General features: G+C 47.5%; 2 protein-coding genes across 2 annotated transcripts in view; one reads left to right on the top strand and one right to left on the bottom strand.

Annotated features, from left to right (window-relative positions):
• The window catches only part of LOC136611247 (histidine--tRNA ligase, cytoplasmic-like), an 85,685-nt gene extending 68,816 nt beyond the window's left edge, over nt 1–16,869 (bottom strand). Inside the window, exons 1-4 of the mRNA XM_066590682.1 lie at nt 16,784–16,869; nt 13,992–14,176; nt 10,069–10,158; nt 9,079–9,198 (exon numbers count right to left, since the gene is read on the bottom strand). Coding sequence (XP_066446779.1) covers nt 9,079–9,198; nt 10,069–10,158; nt 13,992–14,102 — 321 coding nt within the window. The 5' untranslated portion in view covers nt 14,103–14,176; nt 16,784–16,869. The remainder of the gene's footprint in view (nt 1–9,078; nt 9,199–10,068; nt 10,159–13,991; nt 14,177–16,783) is intronic.
• A 337-nt stretch (nt 16,870–17,206) lies between these two features.
• Nucleotides 17,207–26,755, top strand: part of ZMAT2 (zinc finger matrin-type 2) — a 57,752-nt gene continuing 48,203 nt past the window's right edge. The window contains exons 1-3 of the mRNA XM_066590681.1: nt 17,207–17,321; nt 22,988–23,081; nt 25,083–25,209. Of these exons, the coding sequence (XP_066446778.1) occupies nt 17,304–17,321; nt 22,988–23,081; nt 25,083–25,209 (239 nt within the window). The 5' untranslated portion in view covers nt 17,207–17,303. The remainder of the gene's footprint in view (nt 17,322–22,987; nt 23,082–25,082; nt 25,210–26,755) is intronic.

The raw sequence follows: 26,755 nt of genomic DNA, 5'->3' as shown, positions 1-26,755 counted from the left end.
TGCGCCACCAGAAACACTGGTACTATACCTTCCTAATAATTACTAGGAATACTGAAAGCTCTCTGACCCTTTCAAGTGGGGCTTCCGAGACGCACTGAAATGCTATTCTTATGAACACGCTAACAAGTGCGGCCGTTTCCTTGTCCATTTTATTTCCATTCTAAGACCGGACATACTTTTATCCTCACACAAATACCGATCTTGGCTGCAAAGTGCCGAATCCTAACATGATAACGGAGGATTTGAAGAATTTTCAGATGAACGTTGCAGTCTTCCCCCACCTTCTGACTGTCCGTGGCTACCTGGTCTGATCTTTTCAATAACTAAGCCAGCCTCCTTCACTGTCTGATCACAGATGTGTTTGCCTAGTGGCACTTATAGTATATACCAGTAATTATTAGGAAATTCTAGTACCAGTGCTTCTGGTGGCACAATGCGCCACACAGCTGATCACATGACGGTGACGCTTATCCTGAGTGAATGACTTACATGCTTCGCCCCTTATTTCACATACATGCGATATGAAGCGCTGTCGAATCGCGAGAAAATCGTGCGATTTTCCCACCCGTGTGAAAGTGGCCTTGTAACAAGATGCATGCAAGTAAAACGCCATAACACCTTAAATGGTGAGGAGATGGAAGCCATGCAATCAATACTGCCCCCTCCTCCCTGCTGCAAGAACTGTCACTGTATGGTAATGTCTAATCACTGCAATCCCCAAGCTCGCACGGTTCACGCTATCCATGCTGAATAACAAATGAATTAATCGCTGGCTGATTCTTTAAACTCACTCAGCAGGTGCTCGGTCATGGTTAGAAGATAAAATATTTATAAGTAAGTTTAAATAAGCAGAATAATAATGTGGGCATAATGTATTCCGTCACATAGCGACAAAATAATAAAAAACACATGAAAAATGCATTCAGATTCATTGCAATGCTAATTATCAATGTAACGCTAATTACTAATATCTCTACTGCTGCTGGTGAGCTTGTAATACAACACCGAGGCAAATTGGAGCAATTTTTTAAAGTTAGAAATGTTTGATTCAGCAGTAATTCAGACGTCAGCAGTTTAAATGGGGACTCATTTTTTAGACATCTTGTGCTAATATGATAGCCAGTGTGACAACTAGCAAAACGGACACTTAAATATACCGCATGCGTTCAGCGCAAAAACCTGACAAAGAGGGTGAAGATTGCTTACAAGTATCATTTTGGGTGTAAAGTTGGAGATCAAGACAAAAGCTGGGCGCCTCACATCTGCTGCACCGTGTGCCGCTCTGGCCACACACAGTGACCCAGTGGCAAGGGGGAGGCAATGCTGTTTGCGGTGCCTACGATTGGGTGCGAACCGAAAGATCATCACGCGGACGGCTATTTCTGAATGACCAATGGGGCTGGATTTTCAAATAGGAATAAATCTAAAATAATTTTTCCTGATTGGGAGTTTGAAGCCGGTGCCACGTGATGCTGAGAATACAGCGCCAAAAGTGACAGTTCTGATGGGGATCATGAGGCGGATATTGCTGCTAACTAGAGATGAGCGAGCACCCAAATACTCGGGTCCGCGTTATTCGAGTTGAGCTTTTCGTAAAATTCGAGAGCTCTACTCGAGTGACGAACCCCATTGACTACAATGGGAGACTCGAGCATTTTTGTATGTGGAAGGCAGGGTCCAGAGCTTTTTTTTGGTTTTTTTCTTGGTTCATGTTTCTCTCTCCCCCTCTCCCCCAGACCAAAAATTTTCAAATGACGCGCGCTGCGTCGCGGCAGGGAGGGGCCAAGACAGGCACATCACAGCAGGGAGGAGCCAAAAGCTGGGGCGGGGCCGGACGCGATTTGATGCTTGTTCGAGTAACGAGCACCATCGAGTACGCTAATACTCGAACGAGCATCAAGCTCGCCAGAGTATGTTCGCTCCATTCTACTGCTAACGCATGTTATGAGCCAGAATCTGAACAGAGTAAGCCTTACCTGCTGAGACAATCTGATGCAGATGATCTAGCGAGAGACCGGTCTTTATCAAAAGAGAAGTCTGAATTGTTAGCCCCCAGATTACCGGAATGGAATTTACTACAAAAATGCACAACAGCCTCTCACTTTTATGTTTGTCATGTAAAATCTATATCATATTCCAAGCTGGAAAATGACATTTGTTTCTGTACTGATGTGAACGGCCTTATGCTGGACCTACATTGTGACTATGTACCTGAGTAGTGGAGATTGTTTATAGACTTTGGTAAAGCTAGCCTGAAAGCTGTATTCCTGCACAATGACAAGGACAAGCCTTCTGTTCCTATTGCACGTTCAGTGGGAATAAAAGAGACATACGAAGCAATGGAACTCCTTTTGAAGCTGATCAACTATTCAAATCATAACTGGAACCTTTGCGGTGACCTGAAGGTTGTGGCATTCCAGCTGGGTCTACAGTTGGGGTACACAAAAAACATGCCAGACATAGGAAGTCACCAGCATTACATTAATCGCACTGAGGACCTTACAGCTATGGTTAAGGACTAGAGATGAGCAAGCACCCAAATGCTCGGGCCGCGTTATTCGAGTCGAGCTTTTCGTAAAATTCGAGAGCTCTACTCGAGTAACGAACCCCATTGACTACAATGGGAGACTCGAGCATTTTTGTATGTGGGACGCCGGGTGTGTGTCTGTCTGTCTCTCTCTCAACTGTATGTTCGCTCAACTCTGTTAAGGACCACAGGGAGGTTTACTTTACTACATAGGCATGCTGGGTTCTTTTCATGGAATCTGCGGAGATGCGGACACGGGTCAGGAATAAGGTTCCTTAAAGGGCCTTTTACACAAGCTGATAATCGGACGAACATTCGCAAGATGTTTGTCGACTGAGTTGATCTTCTACGCAGGCCAAAAAATCATCTGTCGACAGCATATCTCCCCGTGTATAGAGAGGATGGGCTGCTGACAATATGCAAACTGATGGGGCCTGAACATTACAGTAACAATCATTCCTTACAATACAGTTTACATCGACCCACACAAAAGGCTCCCTAAACAAATACTAATCAACGTGTCAGGGCTACTGATGGCGACCTAAGTGGTCACTAATACGCAACAGAATTTTTCAATCTTATCATTGGCGACTAGTCCCGCTGAGTTGAAAGGAAGATCTCCTCTTCATCTAGTGGGCCCACCACTTCAGCTGCTGGACATGCAGGCTATCAGAGCTACACTGCAAGCAGAGGGGGACCACTGGCTAGATTTACTGTGTTTGGGTGGAGGGGTGTCTGGCTGTATTTAAGGCCCACTAACACGTAATGATTATTGCTCAAAATTCATTCAAACGAACAATGTGAGCGATAATCGTTAAGTGTGAATGCAAAAAAAATCACTTACTTGTCTTTCACAAATTGTTTAGCTGACTTAAACCGTAAGCTTAAAAAAACCTCGTTGGGTCGCTGGCTTCTAATCCTGGCTAAACGCTCCCTGCTCACATAGGCACTGAAGCAATGAGCGAAAAGTGGACAAGAAGCCCGCGATCCAGTGGCGAGTCTTACAGTCTAAAACGCTCTGCACAAGTGCTGGCGACCTTAGCGGTGACATCAGCACTCATGCAGTCATTTAAAAGACTGTTGGCCCGTGTAAAAGGGCCTTTGACGCGTTTGGAGGGGTGGCAGCTAGCTGCCTTTTGTGTGACTGGGGGAGGAGAGGACTTTGAATGTAATTATATTGCAGGAGGGGATGTTCTGGGTGGTTATCCTTAGGCTACATTCATTTGTTGCAGATTTTCCACAGTGCAAATTCTGGTGCGGATTGTAATGCAGATCCACATCAAAATCTACGTTACTTTTAGGCTGGGTTCCCACAGGGCGGAATCCCGACGGAAATTTTGCAGTTTGGTCGAAGCGTAAAAACCGCAAGATTTTCGCGGGGAAAGCGCTGCTTCAAAACCCGCGGCACGTTGCCGTGGGTTTTGGAGTGGCTTGGCAGCACACTCTTCCATTATGGATGGCGCTCCCATAGAGGAGAGCGCGGCCTCAGCGCCAAAAAAAAAAAATGACATGCTTCTGCCGGCTTTGCGGCGACGGATTTGCCGTCCTGTGTGGATGAGATTTTTGACAAATCTCGGCCACATAGCTAACCAACTCCGGGATTAGCAGCCGCAGGCGGATTTGCCGCAGCGAATTTCCGGTGAAATTAGTACTGAGACAGGACATGTTGTGGATTTAAAATCTGCAGCATATGTCAACTCCACTGTTTCCATTCCATATGGATTAGATTTGCTTAAATCCCATACACGTAGCTTGTATTGGCAATGCTGGGGGTTTTATGTGCAGGAGTTCCACATGGAAAATCTGCAGTATTTCTGCTATGTGTGAACATAAACTTGTCCAGCGAGGGGATGTGTATACTAGCACTGTGGGGGTCTCATCTGGATGTACAGGTGATTACTGGCAGGAGAGCTTTGGATGATCTGAGTACATTATACTGGCGCAGCGCTCAGGGCGTGTACGGGTGGCTTCACATGTGGCAGTTTTGCTGCAGGTCCAAACCAAACTTTATAGAAAACGTTTTTTTTATTCTATATGCATTTAAATTTGGCTACTAAAAATGTGTTATTTGCTTATTTACCCATTTACTTATACGCTTCAGGAAACAGCCTAAAATACAAAATGCTACTGAAGGTTGGATGTTCTTCAGATGACTAACACTCCATGTGTGAGAGCTGTAGATCTAGATCTGGTCACAGGAAAGCAGAAATAGCTTTCCTAAGAAAATATTTGGCAAATATTTTCCAGGAAAGATCTGAACATGTTTTGGGCTCCCACCGCAGAGTATATAAAGACCTAGGCAGCTGTGGATGTGTCTGTGTTAAGGCCCTTTTACATGCAAAGATAATCTCTTAAACATCAGAACAACTGAACAAACTGCTGACATTTTTGCATAAAATAACACCCGCAGTTAATGGCTTTAGCCCGCCTGCACACGGGCGGGTCGGCAATCGCAAGCGGGTTTCCCGCAATGGAGTTCGACCCGGTGCCCAGCCGGTGACCCCAGCTTTACCTGTCCGGTGTCTTCTTTTCTGCTGCGAATGTGCCAGCCAGAGCGTCGGCCGGCAGACGCGCAGTTGGGAGGACACCGTACCGTTGCTATAGCGATGATTCGGCTTTTGCAGCCATTCTGCAATGATTATTGCAGAATGGCTACGGGCTGGATGGCTTACATTGACTTTAATAGAAGCCGGCCGTGCGTAGCATGCTGTGTTTTCTCCCCTGTGAGCGGAAAAATCGCAAATCGATTTCTGTTCGTGGGCAGGAAATCGCGTTTTCTCATAGCATGCTATGGGCTGGATTTGCTGCAGAATCCGGAGGCGGAATCCCGATCCGGTTTTTGCAATGCAAATCTGCCAATGTGCAGGAGGCTTTAATCTCCTGCATTAACCTCCAGGAGTTGTTCGCTCAGCTGAGCGTGTGTTTAGGCGATTGTTATTGTAGAAATACTTCGTCCAGCTGAGCAAACATCTGGCTGGCAGTTTCCATTGTTCTCCTCCTGGCTGAGTAAGCATTGCACTGATTAAATATGCAACGCAAAACAAAACCATCCTGCAAAAGACTTTTGTCTCCCACCATCTGAACGATGGATTTTATGCGGGCTATAATCCATCGTCAAACGTAAAGTACAGGACTGCCCGCGTTTACGTGAAACAATTATCGCTCACTTTCGTCCATTTGAATGAATTTTGAGCAACAATCGTGTGTAAAAGGGCCTTTACACCATGACATGGTAAGTATATAGGAAAGGTTATTATCTTAGAAGGTAATGTGCATACACTATAGAACCAAAGTGCAAATTTCTAATGATTCATGTTCACACAGACCAACATTGGTGAGGTTTTTGGAAGTGAATGGATCCAAAATTTTATCTACCTCTTTCCTTTATACTTTTCCTCTGTTTAAGGCCTCATGTCCACGGGCTGGTTAGATTCCGCGTACGAAATCTGGCCTGTGACCATGATGGGAGACCCTGTTTACCTGTCAGTGCAGATGGCGGCATCTACGCGGACCCCTCTTCTTCCGGGTTTTCTGTACTGCGGATGGTCCTCAAGGCTTGCTGTCGGACTTGTGCAGCACAGATTATTTTTTTTAAGTCTCATGCGGAACCCGCAATGTCATTCGAGCTGCGGATGAGACGGCTTCCATTTACTTCAACAGAAGCCGTTCGTGCGGAAACCATACTGAAATTGATCATGCTGCGATTTGTTTTCCAGACCAAGAGGTCCACAAATCAAATCCGCATGCTATAATTCAGTTGTGGACGCCCACGTTTCCCTATGGGCGGCTTGAACTGCGTATCATCCGCATGAGTGGCCATCATGGATTCCGCAATTCAAATCCGCCCGCGGACATTGGGCCTAAGATGCAATCCTCGTTTTGTATAAAAGAAAAGGTCTTAAATGTATTATGGAGACCCTATATTAATCAGCTAAATGTTAATTAAAGGTTATATCCATCTATGCAACCATTTTTTTGTTTTCTCAGTGTAGTTTTCGATGATAACTATCCTATCACTTTGTGACCTACTGTATGTATGGCCAAGGTAAGAGACAAACAAACTGCAGTTACACTTTGGGATCTGCCCAATACTCCTGGTCAGAGTGTGGGGCAGACAGGAGTAAGGGTCCGTTACACCAAACGATGTCAGTTTGCTTGTTCGCTCAGGCAGTCCGTTCAAACGAGAAATCGTTCAGTGGTTCAGATTCGCTGTATAAGAGAATGAGAACAACTGAACAATCTGTATGTAAACCAAACGATTAGTGAACGAGCTGACGATGGTTTTTACACCTGTATAAAATAAACGTTGAACAAAAAGTGAACGATTTATCATTCGTCTTTTAATGCTTTTACACTGAATGATTATCATTCATTTTCACTCATTTGAACTATTTTTTTAACGATAAATGTTTCGTGTAAATGGGCCTTAAGACAGCTTAATCACACTACACCGAATTTGTTGTCGGTTGCCATGGAGACACATAGGTCTGTACAAAAGCTGGATACATAAAATAATAGGACAGTTTTAATCCAGACCTATTACAAAGTAGTTTCTTTTTCCTTCAAAGGACAACGTCTTCCATTGTTAAATCTGAGTAATCCTATTATGATCAGTTGGTAAGTATCTCATACAGCCTCTTCTAATGACATCGGTTTCTCAGAAAATTGGATGAGAACTAATAGTTACAATGCAGATACTCATGTTGCATCTGCAACAGCAGCATCTGATCAGGACAGAAGAGTACCGGCCTTAGGATTTCCTGTTCTGTCAACCTATAGCCTTGTGAGCGAAACTATAAAATTTCCTATCCTCCATTTTTGTCTTGTAACCTGCTCTTCTTTTAGGACCCATGTACACACAACAATTATCGCTCAAAATTCGTTCAAACTATGGCTTTTGAGCGATAATTGTCGCATGTAAACACTTCCATCTTTCATTCTTCGGCTGAACGATGATTTTTTGGGGAGCATAAATTTCATCATTCAGTTCCATCATTCAGTCAGAGAGAGATAGCAGGGACCACACACTGTGTTCTCCACGGGAGCAGCTGATTACATTGTATTCAGCTGACAGCCAACTGCAGCCCCTGCAAAGACAATGCAGCTGAGTTAGAAGTCCAGACCACATGATGGGATTTGCAAACAACTGCTGAAGGTTCATCTACATGTAAATGAAGCCGATAAAGTGCTAATGGGCATAAGTGCCCATTAGTACTTTATGCAAAATGATCGCTAGAATTATCAATCTTTCAATCATTTGAAAGACTGTCTTTGTGTGTAAGGCTGCCTGTCAACGGGCGTTTGTTCATTGCGTTACCCGCGGCGATAATCCGGCCAAGGGTAATGCAGTGAAGCTTTCCATAGCGTTGCTATGGAAAGCGCAGTTGCCGCGTCCACGAGCGGAGAGTTATAGCGATTTTCCATTCATGAGATCTAATGCCGCGATTCTCTGTGGTGAGCCGGTCTGTCAGAAAAGCTCAACGCAGAGAACTGAGAGTGACCTCCACCCCCCTCTCCCCCGTGGCGGAATATTGCTGTCGATATTCCGCAACGGTCGTGGACAGGGGGCTGTGTCTCTCTCTCATCTTTGCTTGGAGACGGGGTTGACACTAAGCAGCCACCTCCCTCTATATTAGGAGGTTGTGTGAGTGGCTGTCTCATCGGTGTCCTCCACAGGTGTAACTGGCTCCCTCATTTGGCATTTGGCTGCCTGCATGCTGAAGGGGGTGCAGACAGCTGCCCTCCTGTATTAGTAAGTACAGTATATGGCTGTTTTTAGTGACTCTGTTTTTATATTTCCCTTTCTGTGATACACGTAAAACTTTTTAAAACTTATTTTTACTTTGTTTTTTGGTCCCCAGAGGGGACAAGATCATTGGATGCTTTGATCTCTCCTGCAGTAGGATGTAATGCATTAGAAGATCCCCAAATTAAATCTGCATTCTTTGATTAATTTGCGGATGCCCATGCATTCCTATGGGCGGATTGATTCGCGGATCTTCCGCGCGGATTTCGCAAATCAAACCCACCCGTGGACTTTGAGCGTAAGGGCTAATTCCCAGGGGCGGATTTCTGCCGCGTTGCCCTGCAGCTATTAGTTTCTTTTGAATCTAATAGCGCAATGCTCACGGTGCGGAATTCCGCACCCTGAAATCACACGTCCTCACCCGCGGCATGTTCTATTTGCCGCGGGCTTACGCGCGGTCGGCTTCCGTTGCAGTCAATGGAAGCCATCCGTCACGCTATCTTCCGCTGTAGCACGTGAAAATGCTTCCCCGCCTACCGCGTCATGTGACGCTGTGGGCGTGTCATATGACGCGGCCGGTGCGTCATGCGCTCTATTGCGTCGGATCCAGAGGTAAGTATGGGGTCTTTGGGGGGGGGCGCCGTGACGGGCTCCGCTGCGGAATTCCGCTTGCGGAGCCTGTCACGGCTGTGGGCACTAGGCCTAAGGCTCATATTTCTTTTCTCATTTTGAATCCCTCTATGGTATTATTACAACATCTTACACCAATTTAAAAAAACATTATTATTTCACATCAACAACTAACCTTTAGCTCAAACACAGGCGTGTCAATGCTCCCTGCTCCATGACGTTTAAAGCAATTTAGCACTATGCTCAACACCTTCTCTCGAATGGCCATTTGTGTAGGGTCAGCATCACGCGTGCCCTGTAATTAAAAGGCAGATTAATTTCAAAGAAAATGTCATCGATGACATATGCAGCGCCGGCCCGACTGAAATCAATGGGAGAAGATAGCGAAACAGCCTGCGGGGCTGCAGGAATTCCACATAGCGAGAAGAGACCGGAGGATCTGCTAGAGATCTCCCCGTATTTAGAGAAATAGGGGGCAGGGCTAGAGGGGCTTCCCAGGGCTTCCACGAGAGTGGGGGCGAGGTTATAGGGGATTCTCATAGTGATTCATCTCTAGCCAAGACAGGGGACGGGGCTAGAGGGACCCACCCCATGTCTTGGCTAGAGGGGAATCACTATGAGAACACCCTATAGCCCCGTCCCCTCTCTGGAAATCCCTGCGGAAGCCCTCTTGTCCTGCCCCCCTATCTCTCCAAATATGGGCGAATCTCTAAGAGATCCCCTGTAGCTCCGCTTCCCTATCTCCCCTCACTATGGGGGATTCCTTCAGCCCTGCAGTGATAAGACGCTGTTTCCATGTGAAAACGCCTCACATTCAGGGGCTTTCAGAAGGATTGCGAGGCGATATCGGGCTGTGAATCCCGTCCAGATGTCGCCCTCACCGTGCGCAGTATGAAGTGCCCACAGGCTACCTCTTTGCAATGGGCTATGTTTTACTTTGTCCTCTGGGTGTCTTCCCTCCAGCTTCTACCTGTCCAACTCGGTTTGATTGACAGGTTTTCAATCCATCCAAGCCAGGCAGGAAAAAGCCAGAGGGAAGACACCCAATGAACTCTTCCCTCTGTGCCCAAAGTAATACATTGTAATGGGGAATCTGTTGGCACCTTGTGCTGTCCATGGGCACAAATCTGCTGACATGCAACTTATAAAAATAAAATAGAATTACTTTTGGAGTCTTGAGTACAAAGTTTTTCTTTTGCTCCCCGCAATGTGTCGGCATGGTCACATTTTGGTGCAGAAATGCCTTAGTCGTTACCTGCAAAAGTATAAAGTCATTTAATTCCTGACGAAAAGAAAAATCCATTGACTGCTAAATATTAACCAACACAATAAGTTAACTGGTGGACAGTGCCAGGCGGCTGCTGCCAAGGCAAATTAAATCATGTAACACATCAAAAGAGGCATATGCAAATGACTAGAACATAGTTTTGCCTTTATACAATCACTAGTCACACAACACCTGGAATATTCTGTATAGTTTTAGGCCCTTTAAGTGGACAACCGTACATTGGTAATGCTAACCCTTACAGACGGTCTCTGTAGTAGTACAGCCTTTAAAACCAAAACATAACAATAAAACCACCTGCCTAATATAGTGCAAGTCCCCCTCGAGCCGCCAAAACACTTCTGACCCAGAGAGGCAAGAACTGCAAAGGCCTCCTGTGGGATACGGCAGCAGGGTGTTAGTAGATCTAGTTAGTAGCCTAAGTTGTGAAGTGGGGGCCTCTATGCATTGGATCACACACCACTTAGATCTCACAGATCTTATGTTACAAGTAATGGAGCTGCAAGAGCTGATAGTTGGGGGGCGGGGGATGCTTTACTCAATCATGAAGTCTTTGGGCTATTTGTGTTAAACACTCCCTATACAAATACTCTAAACTGTTAAATGGATGAGGTTATGGAACACAACGCCGAGGCCGGGAGACAGTGGGGCAAGTATAAATGATTTCCTCTCTCAGGTTAAAAGGACTGGGCAAGTATCTAGCAACGTGTTTGGACCAGCGGCTTACTGAGGCCATTGAAACTACCGGTCCATGGCAGAGAAACACGTTGCCTGATCCTTTTAACCTGTGAAGTGATTTATACTTGCCCCGCTGTCTCCCGGTCTCAGCGCCGCGTTCAATAGCCGCTTCCTTTTAACTCCATCCAGCTGTCAAAGAAGGGAACGTGCAACCACCAGCTGGACTGTTCTTGGTCTGCCAAGAATCTTCAGGAGCCGTAGGTGAGCAACTCCTGACACCTTATAACACTTTGGCTAAATCGTCTCACACATGAGGCGCTTCTAATTTGTATTCCAGCAATACTCCAAACCACCACTGTGATCTAAATTTGTAGGGTGTAATATAAAGGGTGTCTCAAAAGTCTGGAAACACCCATGTAGAATGAAAATGGTTCGGCAGACGGTGATTCAATTTTGCATACTAACTGCGGCAGAAGAGAGAAACCCGTTAGCCCATATCACCAACATGACGGCCATTTTGAATGCTGCCAGCTTAGATTCAACTTTAAATTTTCTCCGTAGGAAGGAAGGTGTGTAATATATCAACAGACAGAGATATCACCAGAAAAGCAATGGTATGCTTTATTTTAACATAACTTTATTGGTTCTCATGTTAAAGTGATTTTTCTTCATTACAGGCAATGTAAATGTTGGCGTTATCTCAAGTAGAATGTGTCAGGGCTGTAGATTTCAATCATTACCACCCAACCAGACCTCCCATCACCCACAGTGCAGGTGCCAAACGTCTTTCCAAATTCTAACAAACCTGAATTAAGCCAGAACAGCGGTTGCTGATGTTTTCTCAGTCACTGTTTTTGGTCATCCAGATTTTGGTTTATTAGGCTAACTTCATATGGGCGATCGCGATATCAGGCCGTGAAACAGGAGCCCCATACTGTCCTTGCCAACAAGTGAATTCCCTGCGGCAGAGGATCACGGAGTTTCTCAAATTATTTTCAATGGGGGAAAACTTGCATTGCACCGCATTCACCCTGCACGTGGTGCGATGCTGCCGTCGGCGCCATTGAAAACGATGGGCACTGCGATGCAAGAGCACGCAGAAAACATCCCGCGATTTGTTTCCCGCAGGAAAACATCACTCGTGTGTATGACCCCTTTCCAAAGAATGGGGTTCATATTTGACGAGATTTTCTCACCCGTGTGAAGGCAGCCTTAGCGACAGAACCTGTTTTTCGAAATTTGCAAAGAAGTTTGGCAACTGCACAGTGGGTGATGGGAGGTCTGGTTGGGTGGCGTTGATTAAAATCTGCAGCGATGACACGTGCTTCGTACGCCTTGAGAGAACGCTGTCACTCACATTGCCTGTAATGAAAAAAATCAGTGTGTTAACGTGAGTACGAATAAAGTTATGTTAATATTAAGCACACCATTGTTTTTCAGTTGAATTGCTCTGCCAGCTTGATGTATCGCACACCTACCTTCCCACTGGAAAAATCAGAGTTGAACCCAAGACGGCAACATTCAAAATGGAGGTCATGTTGGTGACAGCTTGCATGCCAAATTAGTCTGCCAAACTGTTTTCATTCTATTTAGTTGTTTTTCAATTTTGAGACGCCCTGTATACGCATCCTAGCGTGAGGTGGGGCGGTTTGTTATCAAATCAACTCTGCCCTCACGTGGATGCATTATTTGAGTACACGCTGTGCCTCACACTCAGCATCACCATAGCATCTACAGGGTGGGGCACCCTCTTATGAAAGCTCTTACTTCTCTATCAGGGCTCTTACCTCCATCACCAGCTATGAACCATCTCTGCACAGTATTCGCCTCCTATTGCTTCCTCTAATGCCCCTCTCTGTAACTCTCCCATAATAAATAGTGGCCCTTCTTACCGTAGTTATACTGTGCTGCAGTGACCCTTCTTAGTTATAGTAATCCCCTGTGGCCCCTTTGGTTATAGTGCCCCCTGCTCCATTAACTCCTTCATCATTCAGTCCCATGTAAAAGCTACACCTCCTTCATCATACAGTCCCATGCAAAGAAAAATCATTTCATTTCCTTTAATCCCAACATACTGCCCCATGCAATCTTACGCCCATCATCTCCTCTTACAGTCCAATGTAAAACACCTAATACTTACCCCTACCTTCAGCTCCTCAATATAGCCTTCCAATATGCAGTCCCATGTAAAACATCTTTCACCATCCTTTCAAAAGAACTAATTGTGGCAAGATGGGTTTACTCACCTGCGGATCGCTGACCTCAATGTCAGGAAATGGGCAGCACACATGTAGAAAAGGCTCCAAGAGACTTCACTTCTCTTCAAATCTGGCGCCTGCCAGCTTTATTGCGCATCACAGCATACAATACCGGATAAATGTCCACGGTTCACGAACCACAGGGCCACTGTGACTACCGTGGACATTTATCCGGGCATCTGGAGGGCATCCTCCTCCTTCAGACATATGACAGTCCCAGAATTGGTGCGCACCGGACTTCAGGCTAGCAGCCCTTCTAGCTCCACTGAGCTATATCTTTATTTTTTTAGGTGTGGCAGGATCTGATTCATTTATCACATTTCCTCCCCTACTCAGGTGTTCTCTCTGCAAGCATCAGAATGGCTCCGTCTAGCAGCCTCCGCAGGCCATTCTATGCACTGCACACCTACATAATACACAGTCCCACATCAAACACTCTTCTGTCCCATCCAGCATACAGTCCCATGTAACGTCCTGCCTCCCCTCACACATAGAGGAACTCTGTGCTGCCTCCTGTTGTGAGCCACGGTGTAGCTTTGCTCCTACTCACCTCCGGTTCTGAAGATCATTGAGAGTCTAGAGTCGGAGGGGAGTGAAGCTACGCTACGTTCAGTGTAACGTCCGATCAGTGCGATCACATGAAAGGAGTTAGTGGAGGGGGAAGGACACCTGGCAGCGGCTGCTTCTCCTGGTCTGGACAGCCGGAGATCCTCAGCCCTACAGTGAATGAGGGCTCGCCAGCAGCCGATCACAGGTATCCTCGGAGTGCAACTTTTCCTGCGATCTCCACACCAAAAAAACTTTTTGGAGGTTGTAGAAACCCAAAATGTATTTTCTTGTAGAGTTTTATTGTAAGTAAACTCTTACCTGACAATTAAGAACAGCACTGAGTGAAGAGGGTGTGAATGCAGTAAGCGAAGTCCTCCGGGCAGCCAGGATTCTCCAGCACGGCGCTAAGAAACACCTTCTAGCTGCCATTATTTATATGGCTGAGGAGACTCCAGTCCGGGTACGTTACCCTCTAATTCTCCTTCCACAACGTGAGCACAGATCTAAGAAAAAAAGAGAAAACAATCACAGGATGAAGTGAAAAACACCAGTAATGTGAGAACAAACTTCTGATACAGGTCATTTAACCCCTTAGATGCTGCTGTCAGCAGGGATTGCAGCATTAGTTATCCCATCTTCACCCTACAGCATGAGGGTGAAATGCTGAGGCGTTTCCATGACAGACGGGGGTCTAACAAAGCCCCCAAGCCTGCCAGATGTACTGTCTAACAATATCAAAATACTAATGACTTCCTGTCCGTGAGTGCTTGTGTGAGTTACATGCTCCGCCTCTGATCACATGACAGTGACCTTATCAAGGGTCCTCAAATATAAAACATGCAGAGCCTGACAGCAGCTGTGTGCTTATAGGACCTGTGATGAGGTCATCATCATGTGATCAGTCACCTGGGCTTCGTGCCCTTGAGTGATATGCTCCGACCCTGATCACATGACGGTGACATCATCACAGGTCCCTCATCTCTATGCAGATTACGGATGAACTACATCTCCTACAAACCCTCACGGCCTCAGTTGCTATCAAAGTGCTAACGACCACTTGTCTGTTAGTACGTATGTGCTGTGCAAGTTACATGCAGAGCCTGACAGCACCTGTGATGATGTCACCATCATGTAATCAGTTACCGGCTTTTAGCCTCAACCCATGATCACATGACAATGACGTCACCACAGGTCCTTTATTTTCCTTCTCCACTGAATGAGGGATTATGGGCGGACTACATCCCCCACAAACCCCAGTGGCCTCAGTTGCTATGGATACAGCAGTACTCAGTCTGGCAGTTTGTAGCTGCACACCTGTGTGGAGACTCCAATAAATGACACCTCACAAATGTCCACATACATAGCTGGTGGTGCATACTGACCAACAGCATTGAAGTATTGTCCTTCACCACTATCTCACATCTCCTGAGCGGGATGATATGTCATCTCAAGTACTAATGCTGCCAACACCAGTCCAGCCTTCATCTAAATGTCAACCGTGGTCCAGTGTTGGAACAAACCGTCGCTATCGTACAAACATGTCACCACAGAGGGTTCAACACCGCCGTGAAGCTAATGTAGCTTACATGACACAGCAACAAGCCACGATGTCACCTCTGCCACCAGCTGAAGTTTGTAAATCTCATGCAGCTCATACGCGAAAGCAACGTACCAGAGCTGTGGCTGTGTGAGACGTGCGTGTAGCAGAGCCGTGGCTGTGTGAGACGTGCGTGTAGCAGAGCCGTGGCTGTGTGAGATGTGCGTGTAGCAGAGCCGTGGGGGGGGGGGGGGTGACATGTGGGTAGCAGAGCTGTAGGGGGGTGACGTGCGTGTAGCAGAGCCGTGGGGAGGGGGGGTGACGTGCGTGTAGCAGAGCCGTGGGGAGGGGGGGTGACGTGCGTGTAGCAGAGCTGTGGGGAGGGGGGGTGACGTGCGTGTAGCAGAGCTGCGGGGGGGGGGGTGACGTGCGTGTAGCAGAGCTGCGGGGGGGGGGGGGTGACGTGCGTGTAGCAGAGCTGCGGGGGGGGGGGTGACGTGCGTGTAGCAGAGCTGCGGGGGGGGGGTGACGTGCGTGTAGCAGAGCTGCGGGGGGGGGGGTGACGTGCGTGTAGCAGAGCTGCGGGGGGGACGACACACGTGCGTGTAGCAGAGCTGCGGGAGGGGTGACGTGCGTGTAGCAGAGCTGCCGGGGGGGTGACGTGCGTGTAGCAGAGCTGGGGGGGGGACGTGCGTGTAGCAGAGCTGGGGGGGGGACGTGCGTGTAGCAGAGCCGTGTGGGTGTGGCGTGCATGCAGCAGTGCTGTGTGGTTCTATAATTTCCTAGTATTACTGACAGGCAATAATGCTTTTGTATACTTAGTAAAATAAAGCATTTTATAAGCCATCCAACAATCACATTGTGAGGCTTCCTAGGGGGACTAAAAGCAATAACATTGATTGTTAAAAATCAGGCGAACTTTTGTACCCAACCAACGGCACAAATCGTAGCCGGACCGCAGGTCTAATGACCCAGGTGCAATGTCATAAGGATCCATCATGGCGTCAGTCCAAGTCATCAGACTGCAGCTGGACCGTATCGGTGGGCAAAATATTTGGAGAGAAAAGACATGCCTGTATGACACCCCCTGCAGCCGAGCGCCCGCAGCCGGATCCCGCAGGATGTATACGCACCAAGATGGAACATGCTGGGATTATTCTTGCTCACGTACTTCGCACAATTCACATGAGCGGTAACATGGCCGTCTATGGGAGATTGGTACAGCGCATTCATTGTGTGGATGGTTATAACTGCCATCATTGCTGGCAGCGCAGATATCTCCAGTCAACATCCATGGGGGAAGATTCTAGAAATCCACATTTAATACGACCCGGCGGATGAATGAAGATGGCCAGAGGACTTAATGCCCACTAGTCTGCAGGCTACTCTGATTGGCTAACACGAGCCAATCACTGCAAGTTGTTGTATCTCAGACTACCAATGCAATAACAATACAGTGGGAAATAATGGAAAGTACATATCCACACTGAGCCCTAAAACCATGAAAACGTGGGGGGATGAGAAGTACATTAATGCAATCAAAGGGTTAAGTGACAATGTAGTGACGGCTGACCTTGTTGCCATGCATGCCTCTGGTCCTCCAGCACACAGCACACGTGATTCTATCCCAGGGACTTGTCTAGTCTCCCGGTCCACTCTATGGTTAGTGACGTCGCCGATATACTCCACTGTACTTCTTGTAAAACTTCATATTCGGAGCACAGCAGTTCTGATAATACCTCTCTGAGAGAGAATCCATTCATAACCTGTCATTTATAAAAAAAAAAAAAAGCATTCGTTATACCGGCTTTAGAGTTGGCACATGCCCACAGTAAATATGGCGCCTCTCGTCTCACTAGCTACCCGGAAGCGCGCCTAGATTATATGTACTATGATATTTTCGGCCCGCCTCATTACTCCCGCTATATTATCACGTTATAACGCCTCTCATGTCCGTTGTAAGTCGGTTTGAGGCGCGCACTAATATTTCCGGTCTTTGGGTGGGCGGGGCCAGGCGGTGGTCATGGTGACTGTAGGAGCTATCGGTCCGCGTGACGTCATACGGCGCGACGGGCGGCTTTAGGGTGTGCAAGATGGCGTCAGGAAGTGGGGTGAGTGATGCCTGGTGAAGCCGAGTTCTGCTCGGGATGGTTCCATGTACGTAACGCTTTTGGGTTACTTCAGCCTGCAATAATCTACTTCCGTTGCATCCTGTGGGACTACAAGTCCCAGCATGTTCTGCTCAGAAACTGGGATACTGATGTCTGCAAACAACTTCTTGCACCCAGTTAGGTGACTGAGCGGTGTAAGGCTGGGTTCACACATGACCGATTCCCGACATTTCCGCCGGGAGGACCGCCGTGGCTGTGAAGAGGCCGCAGCGGAAAAAAAAATATAGACATGCTGCGTTCGGCAAAGCCACGCCGCAGCGGCGGTTTCTGCCGGATTAGCGGCAGCGGATTTGTCGTCCCGTGTGGACGAGATTTCTCAGAAATCTCGTCCACCTGGCTGGCTAATCCCGGGATTAGCGGACGCAGGCGGATTTGCCCTGTGTGAACCCAGCCTAAGACTGGTCGTAGATGTGTGGATGACCCCCATGTACAGGGGTTACCTCTGTAATCGGGCGCTGACATGCTTATATCCCCCAATCCCATAAGCATCACAATGTTTTGGGTTTTTTTGCTTTCCTAGATCTTTGTTGGAAACGGGGTGTGAATACGGTATATAGTCACTAGGTGGCTTCTGCAACTCTCGCCATTCGTACGGTTGACTGCCCCCTGTGTTGGTCGGACCAATCACGTCGCCAGCTGAGGGGCTTCTACTTGAAATACCCCACTACATATCTCTTTAGATGAGCCAAATACCTGGCCCAACCCAATGAGCGCCCGTTACTGCGCACCTTTGATTTTATGTCACACGGACTGAGGATCGGCCAATGGGGGCAAATCGAAATTCTGATGTTCACCTGCGTCGGCCACCTCTACGTCTCCCCGATCCTGTGAGGGGGATGGTCAGCAAGTTATTCTGCCCACTGATTGGTTGGGGTCTCACTGCTGATCCTAAGAACGGGCGACCCGCGTCCCTGCTGGCCTTTACTGCGGGAGTCGCTTCTTCGCAGAGTTGTGGGGTCGGAGTTAGTAGCAATTGACCAACTTGGGCCGCTCACACATGCGTTAGGAGAATGCAGCATCAGAAACAGCGGCATTTTACCGCGATTTCACGTAACGTTTTTAAATGCATATGACTGCGTTTTTTTTAACGCACCCATAATTGTGATCTGTGATGAGATGTGTTAAAAATGCGCAAAAATAGAACAGACAGCCTCACAAATGGCGGTGTTAGAAGGCTCCATTAACCCTCTCCAATCCACTGTACAGCTCTGATGTTGAAAGACGTCCGTCGGGGTTCTCTTACGTTATATTGCCAGTCTCTCTGCTGTTGGAGCCTATCCAATGTGTCACCTCATGCAGTACTGGCTTTAGCCAGCAGATGGCACCGTTGTATACTGGCAGAAAAAGAGTAAGCCCCATAGGAAAATCAGAATACAAATTGGATTGGAAAGGGTTAAAATAAATAGCAGTGTTGTACTGCAGTTAGGCCTCCTTCCCACGGACGGATTTCCGCCCCGTGATACGCGGCGAAAATCCGACGCGTTGCCCGCAGCTGTTAGGTTCTATTGAACCTAATAGCTCAATGCTCACGGTGCGGAATTCCATTGTGGAATTCCGCACCGTGAAATCTCCCGTCCTCACCCGCGGCATGCTCTATTTGCCGCAGGTGTACACGCGGACGGCTTCCATTGCAGTCAATGGAAGCCGTCCGCTCACGCTATCTTCCGCTGTAACACAGCGGAAGATAGCATGAAATCGCCTCTCCGCCCACCGCCGCTGCGTCATATGACGCGGCCGGCCGAGTCATGTGACGCTGTGGGTGTGTCTTGTGACGTGGCCGGCGTGTCACATGATGCTGCGGAGCGTCACGCCGAAACGTCATGCGGGACCCAGAGCGCCGGATCTGCTGGTAAGTATGGGGTCTCTGGGAGGCGCCGTGACGGGCTTCGCCGCGGAATATTCCGCGGTGGAGCCCATCACGGCCGTGTGCAGCCGGCCTTAGCGCAGCATTTCAAACGCCATGCTAATCGCGGTAAAAAGCGGGCGCTGTGAGAGCCGCCTGAGGCTTATAAAAAATATATGTTTTATTATTAAATCGATGCGCAGTTTGTTGCATTTTTCCTTTCATCGGAGTTAGTGACGTTTTGAAATGTCCTGTAAATATCTGTCCTCCTCCTCTAACCCCATCTATCATAAACATGGCTGACTGGGATGTAGGATTATTGTATCCGAAGGGGAGGAAAAGCCGGACGTTACCGTTTATAATACAGTAAAACCGCACTCCTATATGTCGGAGTCTGGGCGAGCGGAAGAGCCGGAGGTTTGGCTTACTGACTCCGCAGTGACATGAAGGGAGTGCTGGCCGAGCAGGCGCAGTCCAGAGGGGTGACTGAGCGCCGGCTAGTTCTGGCAGTCACATTGAAAATGAATGCAGTATTTGCCCGACCAGAACTCCATTAACTGCAGGGGGGGGCAGTAAGCCGGATCTACCAGAATAACAAGTTATCCCCTATCCACAGAGTTGTGGATAACTTGTACAGAGGGGGGCTCACCACTGAGCTCCCCACTGATCCCAAGAATGGGGGTCCCGTTTCCCCTGCCCTCCTCACTGCCGGCTTACTGCATCCCCTACAGGGAGTGCTGAGACCCCATAGATCAGCAAGTTATCCCCTATCCTGTGGGTACTCGAGGGGTCATAAACACCAGACCCCTAGTAATCATATTCCCATATCCCAGCAGTATGCCGTCTCTTTAAGAACTCCCCATAGATGCAATGATATAAGGCCCATTTACACAGAGCGATGAGTGATCATTTTGCATGAACTATGAAGTAGCCACTCAGCTACTTAATAGCTTATTAGCATGCAAATGAAGCCTTAGCTGAATGCAGTTAATAGCTGGAGGGCTCTTATCTGCATTCAGCTCCTTTTGTTCTCCGGGAAGCAATGCTACCTACCGATGGAGAAGTCAGTGTGCGGTCCTGAGAAGACCGCACGCCGATTTTTAGGTTGGCCTGAATTTAACGATCATCTAGCAGTCCACGATGGCCGCATGTTTAGACGCAACGATTATCGCTCGAACGATCGCTTTTGAGCAATTTTTGTGCGATCATCACGCCGTATAAATGGGCCTATAAGTAGCTCACTAATAGAATAAAATACCCACAAAGCCGCAAATATTAAGTGGGTATAAGAAAGGGTGCTGTCACACCGGCGTTGGGGAGGAAGAAAGGATGTCCCCGCTGCCAATGGTACCAACTCTGGACAGAACCGATCAGCTCCGGGCTGACCCCCACTGACTATAATGGGATCCACCCACTTTCCACTAAGCTGCTCAACTATTGGACAGAAGAAAAAACGCTGCAATACTTGTAGTCGGATCTGTGGCCGACCCGCCTAACTATGAGTTCTACCTACCCGTTGTGTGTGTGTGTGTGTGTGTGTATATATATATATAAAATTTATTATGTGTGATCGTAGATGTTCTAAACTACGCTGTAAATCCCTGCATAGCCTCTTATGGTCAGGAACTTCCCCCTTGACGGGCAGACGCTCTCCGCTGTGGACCTTCTAGAAGTACTCTGGGAAGTCTTGTCTGGATATTACTAAGTCAGCAGCAATATACCAGCTGTATAACTGGTGTCGCCTCAGCCCGGCTACATTCATCTGTTTCGAACGCCTTCATCATGACCCCCAGTCTGAGCACAAGTCCAGAGCTTCATCTCTTATAGATTTCTATCACCTCTCAGACCCCTCCCTTCCACACTAGGCTCCACCTTCCATGTTTCACTATATTCCTCCCCTTGTATAGAGTGCTGCTGCAGTATCATGTCTACCTTTACGCCTGCGTCACATGAGTACCTGCACAGTAGTACGCAGTGGATAGAAGCCATTGATTTCATTGGCTTCATTCACGTGTATTTTGCTCGTGTATCTATCTCACACACAAATACGTAGCGCGCTCTGATCTCCTGTGTATTTGTGCATCAAAATAGCACATATTGAACTAAGTAACTTAATTTCAATAATAGAGGCTTGCGTGTTTGTTTTTTTTGTGCTGGATGTGCATGCGCAAAAAATACAAACACGCACTTGTACACCCAAAAACACAACGCTTATTGCGTAAATGCGCTTACGCCCATGTGACACCAAGCTTGGGGTGGCTTTGCCCAGGAAAGCTATAGAGCGGTTATGGGCGATAGTTGTCCCATGTGAACGCAGGACCCAACAGGATACCGAGCAAGAAACTGGTTATAAGTCGCTAGTCAGCTCACTGGAAAGGAAGCAACAAGTGAGGGACTTTTGCTCAGTGTCAAGCTACTAACAACAACCCATCTGGCCACAGCAGGGCTGTGCGCGGGTGACGTGCGTGTAGCAGGGCTGTGCGCGGGTGACGTGCGTGTAGCAGGGCTGTGCGCGGGCGACGTGCGTGTAGCAGGGCTGTGCGCGGGCGACGTGCGTGTAGCAGGGCTGTGCGCGGGCGACGTGCGTGTAGCAGGGCTGTGCGCGGGCGACGTGCGTGTAGCAGGGCTGTGCGCGGGCGACGTGCGTGTAGCAGGGCTGTGCGCGGGCGACGTGCGTGTAGCAGGGCTGTGCGCGGGCGACGTGCGTGTAGCAGGGCTGTGCGCGGGCGACGTGCGTGTAGCAGGGCTGTGCGCGGGCGACGTGCGTGTAGCAGGGCTGTGCGCGGGCGACGTGCGTGTAGCAGGGCTGTGCGCGGGCGACGTGCGTGTAGCAGGGCTGTGCGCGGGCGACGTGCGTGTAGCAGGGCTGTGCGCGGGCGACGTGCGCGTAGCAGGGCCGTGCGCGGGCGACGTGCGTGTAGCAGGGCCGTGCGCGGGCGACGTGCGTGTAGCAGGGCCGTGCGCGGGCGACGTGCGTGTAGCAGGGCCGTGCGCGGGCGACGTGCGTGTCGCAGGGCCGTGCGCGGGCGACGTGCGTGTCGCAGGGCCATGTGGCGCATTGCGCCACCAGAAACACTGGTACTATAATTTTCTAATAATTACTAGTCTTTCATCTAACGACTGCCTGTTCACAGTGACTGGAGACGGGCAGCTGGGTGAGATGTCTGGAGCACTACGCCTCCATGATCTCAATAAGACCCCTAAAAATGGGATTCCCTGCATGAACGGAGCGGAGGTTGTGCTTGCACGCTGACATTTAGCTTAGAACGTTGGAAATTGCCGAATACAAGCACTCAATCTCCAGCGCTCCCATTGAAATGAATGAATTGGTGAAGGGGCCTTCGATGCCGCTGTTCTCGGGCGTCCACTGATCATAAAGTTATGCCTTTCCCTCTGGATAGAGCACAACTTTAGAACTTGGCACAATCCCTTTAATTGATAAGTGATTGGTAATTCTAAAAGGTACATTTGCGCAGTTGTGTTGTTGGATTGCATTGCTTGCGTTTACATGAAATTCTTGTATAAGCCTTCGGGCTTATGTCAGCATACCCCTATAGTGACCAATTTAGAAAAAATATACAAAATCCTTAAAGTGCGCTGCATTTTCTGGTTGATGAGACGCCGCTCTGACGCTACTCTTACATCTGCAGCCGTTTCACCTGAATAAGACATTCTTATTACATTCCCACCAGTGAAATGTTTGCATGGCTAGTCTGCCTTAATTCTATGGATCTCTTTTAACAGTATCTTTGCCTTTTTTCAGTCAAAAAACACAGATTTCCGCCGGAAGTGGGATAAAGATGAATATGAGAAACTTGCGCAGAGACGAATCACGGAGGAGAGGGAGAAGAAAGATGGTTTGTAGTAATTTATGTTATATTTGTATAATCACTAATGTCTGTAGCTTTATTTTCACACTATGCCTGTCGGGTTCCTGCAGTAACATGTGGCAATAGGATTGGTTTGTAAGCTCTACACCCTCAGGTGACACTGCCTGACATGTCTTAGGCCTCATGCCCATGGCCGGGTCGGATTCTGACTGCGTAATCTCGAAGCAGAATCGGACCCGGCGCCCTCCAGAGACCCTCTACTCACCTGTCAGGATTTGCGACGAGAGTCTCGACCGGCATGCATGCGCGGTGAAGGGCCTGAGCGGATCCGTCGCGAATCGCTGCGGGACGGTCTGCTTCCTTTGACTGCAGTGGAAGCCGTCCGTGCAATTTCCCCCCCCCCCACAGAATAGAACATGCTGCGATTCTTTCCCGTGAGCGGAAAATCACAGTTAATTTCCGCTTGTGGGCAGGGAAGAATCCTTTAGCATGGCATGTCTATGGACGAACATTGCTGCGGAATTCACGGCGTACATCTAGCCGTGAATTCGGCAGCGGTAATCCATCCATGGGCATTGGGTCTTAGTGATGCATTAAAACTTAAATCGTAACTGTACTTTAATTTTTTTTTTTATGTACAGAATATACAATTATAAGCATTTTTGCAAAAGGTTTTATCAACCTTTTCTGTACTTTTTTTGTTTTTTTCGTACAAACCCCCTATTCAGCTATGCATCTAGGTGAAGATGATGCTGAGGAATCAGTCTTCAGCTAGCTAATTGCATAGCTGCAGAGGGTTCCAGCTGCGTCTCACTGTCCTCTCTAGTGCAGGTACAGCTGCATAGAACAGCTTAGTTATAGAGCCTGCTTGAGGGTGCATTCAAGGGCTGCGGAATTCATGTGGGCGGATTTTGACTCCAGAATTTGATGCGGATCCAAATCAAAGGTCACACTTCAAATTGAATTGGTGAAATCTGCTATGGATCCAAGTCAAAAACCACACCAAAATATGTTGCAGATTTGCATAAAAATGCGCTACATGTGAACATACCCTTATACAGTATTTACTTGATTTTCTGTCCCCAGCACTGGTTTTATTTGTCTACCCTTTCCTCTGCTCTCTCCTCGCGAAACCCCATGCACTGTCAAGGTCTCAGGGCATCACATTGTGACGTACAGTAGTGTAGAGACTGTACACTGAGATGCCCTGAGACCATGTAGTGTTTATGGTCCAGCAGGGAACAGGCGATGTAAAGGGGAGAAGCTGTCAGCAGCACAGAACAGCTTCTCTTTACACAGTCTCAGGGAACAGAATAGCAGGGACATGAGAAAAATAAAAGCAGCCCTGGGGACAGATCATGGGGGTACAAAGAGCTGTCCACGCAAATCTTCCTGGGTTTAACTGCATGGTGCAGCAAGCCCCGGAGATTTTCCGGGCGTGCCACTAAAGGGGTTAAAAGGAACTTTTTGGGTCCTTTCTGTCACATGATTGGTTCATTCTGCTGTTCCTTCCTCTCCTGCATCTGTTTCCCCTAGAATGGCTGCTATACATGCCCATTGCATGCAGCAGGATGTCAGTACATGGAGAGTTGATTTTTATTACTACAAGGGCAGAATGATTATGAAGTACAGATAAATAAGCTACCAGGGAGAAAATGATATGATCAGGTAGTTGCTGCACATATACTCTGAGCGGATGGGTCTTAATGAGGGAGGGCTTCATATGGGTCAGTAAATCCCTATGAGTAAATCTTTTGACTGACATGTTATTACAGTTAATTATATGAAAAGATTGAATTCTGATGGATTGTCTTATTACTCTGAATGACTAGAGTTATTGTTGACAAGATTTAGAAGTGTCTTCCCAGATATAGCGCATCATTATAATAAAAATTGCAGGAAAATTAAATTAAAAACATGGTTTCTGCATGATGTCAAAATGTGTTGATTTCCGTATACATTTGTGGTGCTGCCGTGTTGGAATATAATTTTGTGTTCGTATCGTTTCATGGAAATGTGTTTTTGCAGGCAAACCACTACAGCCTCCCATTAAAAGAGAGCTGCTCCGGCACCGAGACTACAAGGTGGACCTGGAGTCCAAGTTGGGGAAGACCATTGTCATTACAAAGACCACTCCACAGTCTGAGATGGGCGGGTAAGTGGACTGGAAACTCACCATGCTTAGTTTTTAAAGAATTCTCAAAAGTGTTGCAGACATTGTGTGCTTTGGTCAGTCCCTTCTTATTATATACAGCTACCTATTATAGGATGTCCTACTACTGCCATTCTTGGTGATCAGCTGATCGATTGGGAATCCAGCGGGCAAGTGTTCAGTTTCCCTGAAGCATACTAATGGGATGCCCATGCGATGCATGGAGGGGCTGTGTTTTTTGTAGTCAAGCATTTCTCTGGATAATAGATGAGGATTCCAAAAACCCCAACATCCATCGACTCTATTTGAAGACATTCAAACCGCTCTATGGTTTCATCTGAATCCCTGAAAACTCGATTCAGATGGACCCATAGGCTTTCAGTAGAGGTATCTGATCATTTCCAGCATTTGTGCCAGACAGAATAGTCCTCCCAGTCGTTGTTACAAGACTTGTATAAAGAGTCTAACATTGACTTGCAGGAATGCTGCCATCCAATAGGTGGCACTGCAGAGGTATTGTTCCATCTCCAGTATTTAGACAGAGTAGTGTAATTGACTATTCAGTCTGGCACAAATGTCGGAAACTAACGTAAAGCTGCTTGTAACTTTGGTTTCTATTTTAGTAATGAAAGTTTATGGTTCCATCTGGTTGTCAACTTCAACGATTCAGACAGAACCTCAAGATGGAGACTGTAATACCATGTGAATGTAGCCCAACCACGGTTATACTCATGTGATCTCACAGCAGCCTAGATGGTTGGATGGGGCACTCATCTGTAATATAATGCCAAAATGCACCTGTATTACACTAGTCTGTAAACAGGCTAAGGTGTACTCTTCAAGTAGGTACAGATCGTGCAGTAGTTCATGGACCCACAGTTATAGGGCCCTGGTGGGCCAGAAACCTAAATCTTAGAGAATCTGTCATCTTTCCTACTGCCATTTAAAAAAAAAAATACAGTCAAACCTCTAGTTTTGTTGCTAATCTGACTGAAAGCAATTGGCCAAACTTGAAACCAAGGAAATTCGAGGCAATTATTTCTATAGGAATCAATGTAAATCCAATAAATTCGTTCTAGACATTCCAAAAAACACACCAAACCACATTTTTGTTCAGCGCTGCTTTTTCAGTGCACGGTAAACGCTGTACAACGCTCCCATTCATTTCAGTGGGGCTGCTCACACAAGCATTTTTGGCTCTACGTCGCCCATTGAAATGAATGGGGAGCGGTTTCAGCACTGCCGAAAATGCTGCACAACTGGGTACCACGTTTTGGCAGCACTAAACACCTCAACTACACTACCTGAGAGAAGTCGTCGAACCATTAATTAACAAGTACAGATCATGTCTTATTTCATTATTTTAAGTATAACTGTTGTCCCCCTGTTATTCCTTCTAGAAGCGTATTAGTAAATTAGGCGCTACCATTCCCCATTGTCAATAGGGGTTGTCTCTACACAATCTGACATTGTTAGCATTGATTGGACAGTGTGAGAGTTCGCCGGGACACATCAAACTGGTAATATCCATTTGTCAGTTTGTCATACA

Source organism: Eleutherodactylus coqui, chromosome 2, assembly GCF_035609145.1.
Source record: "Eleutherodactylus coqui strain aEleCoq1 chromosome 2, aEleCoq1.hap1, whole genome shotgun sequence".
In the NCBI taxonomy this organism is placed as follows: domain Eukaryota; kingdom Metazoa; phylum Chordata; class Amphibia; order Anura; family Eleutherodactylidae; genus Eleutherodactylus; species Eleutherodactylus coqui.
This window is presented reverse-complemented; position numbering and strand designations above follow the sequence as displayed.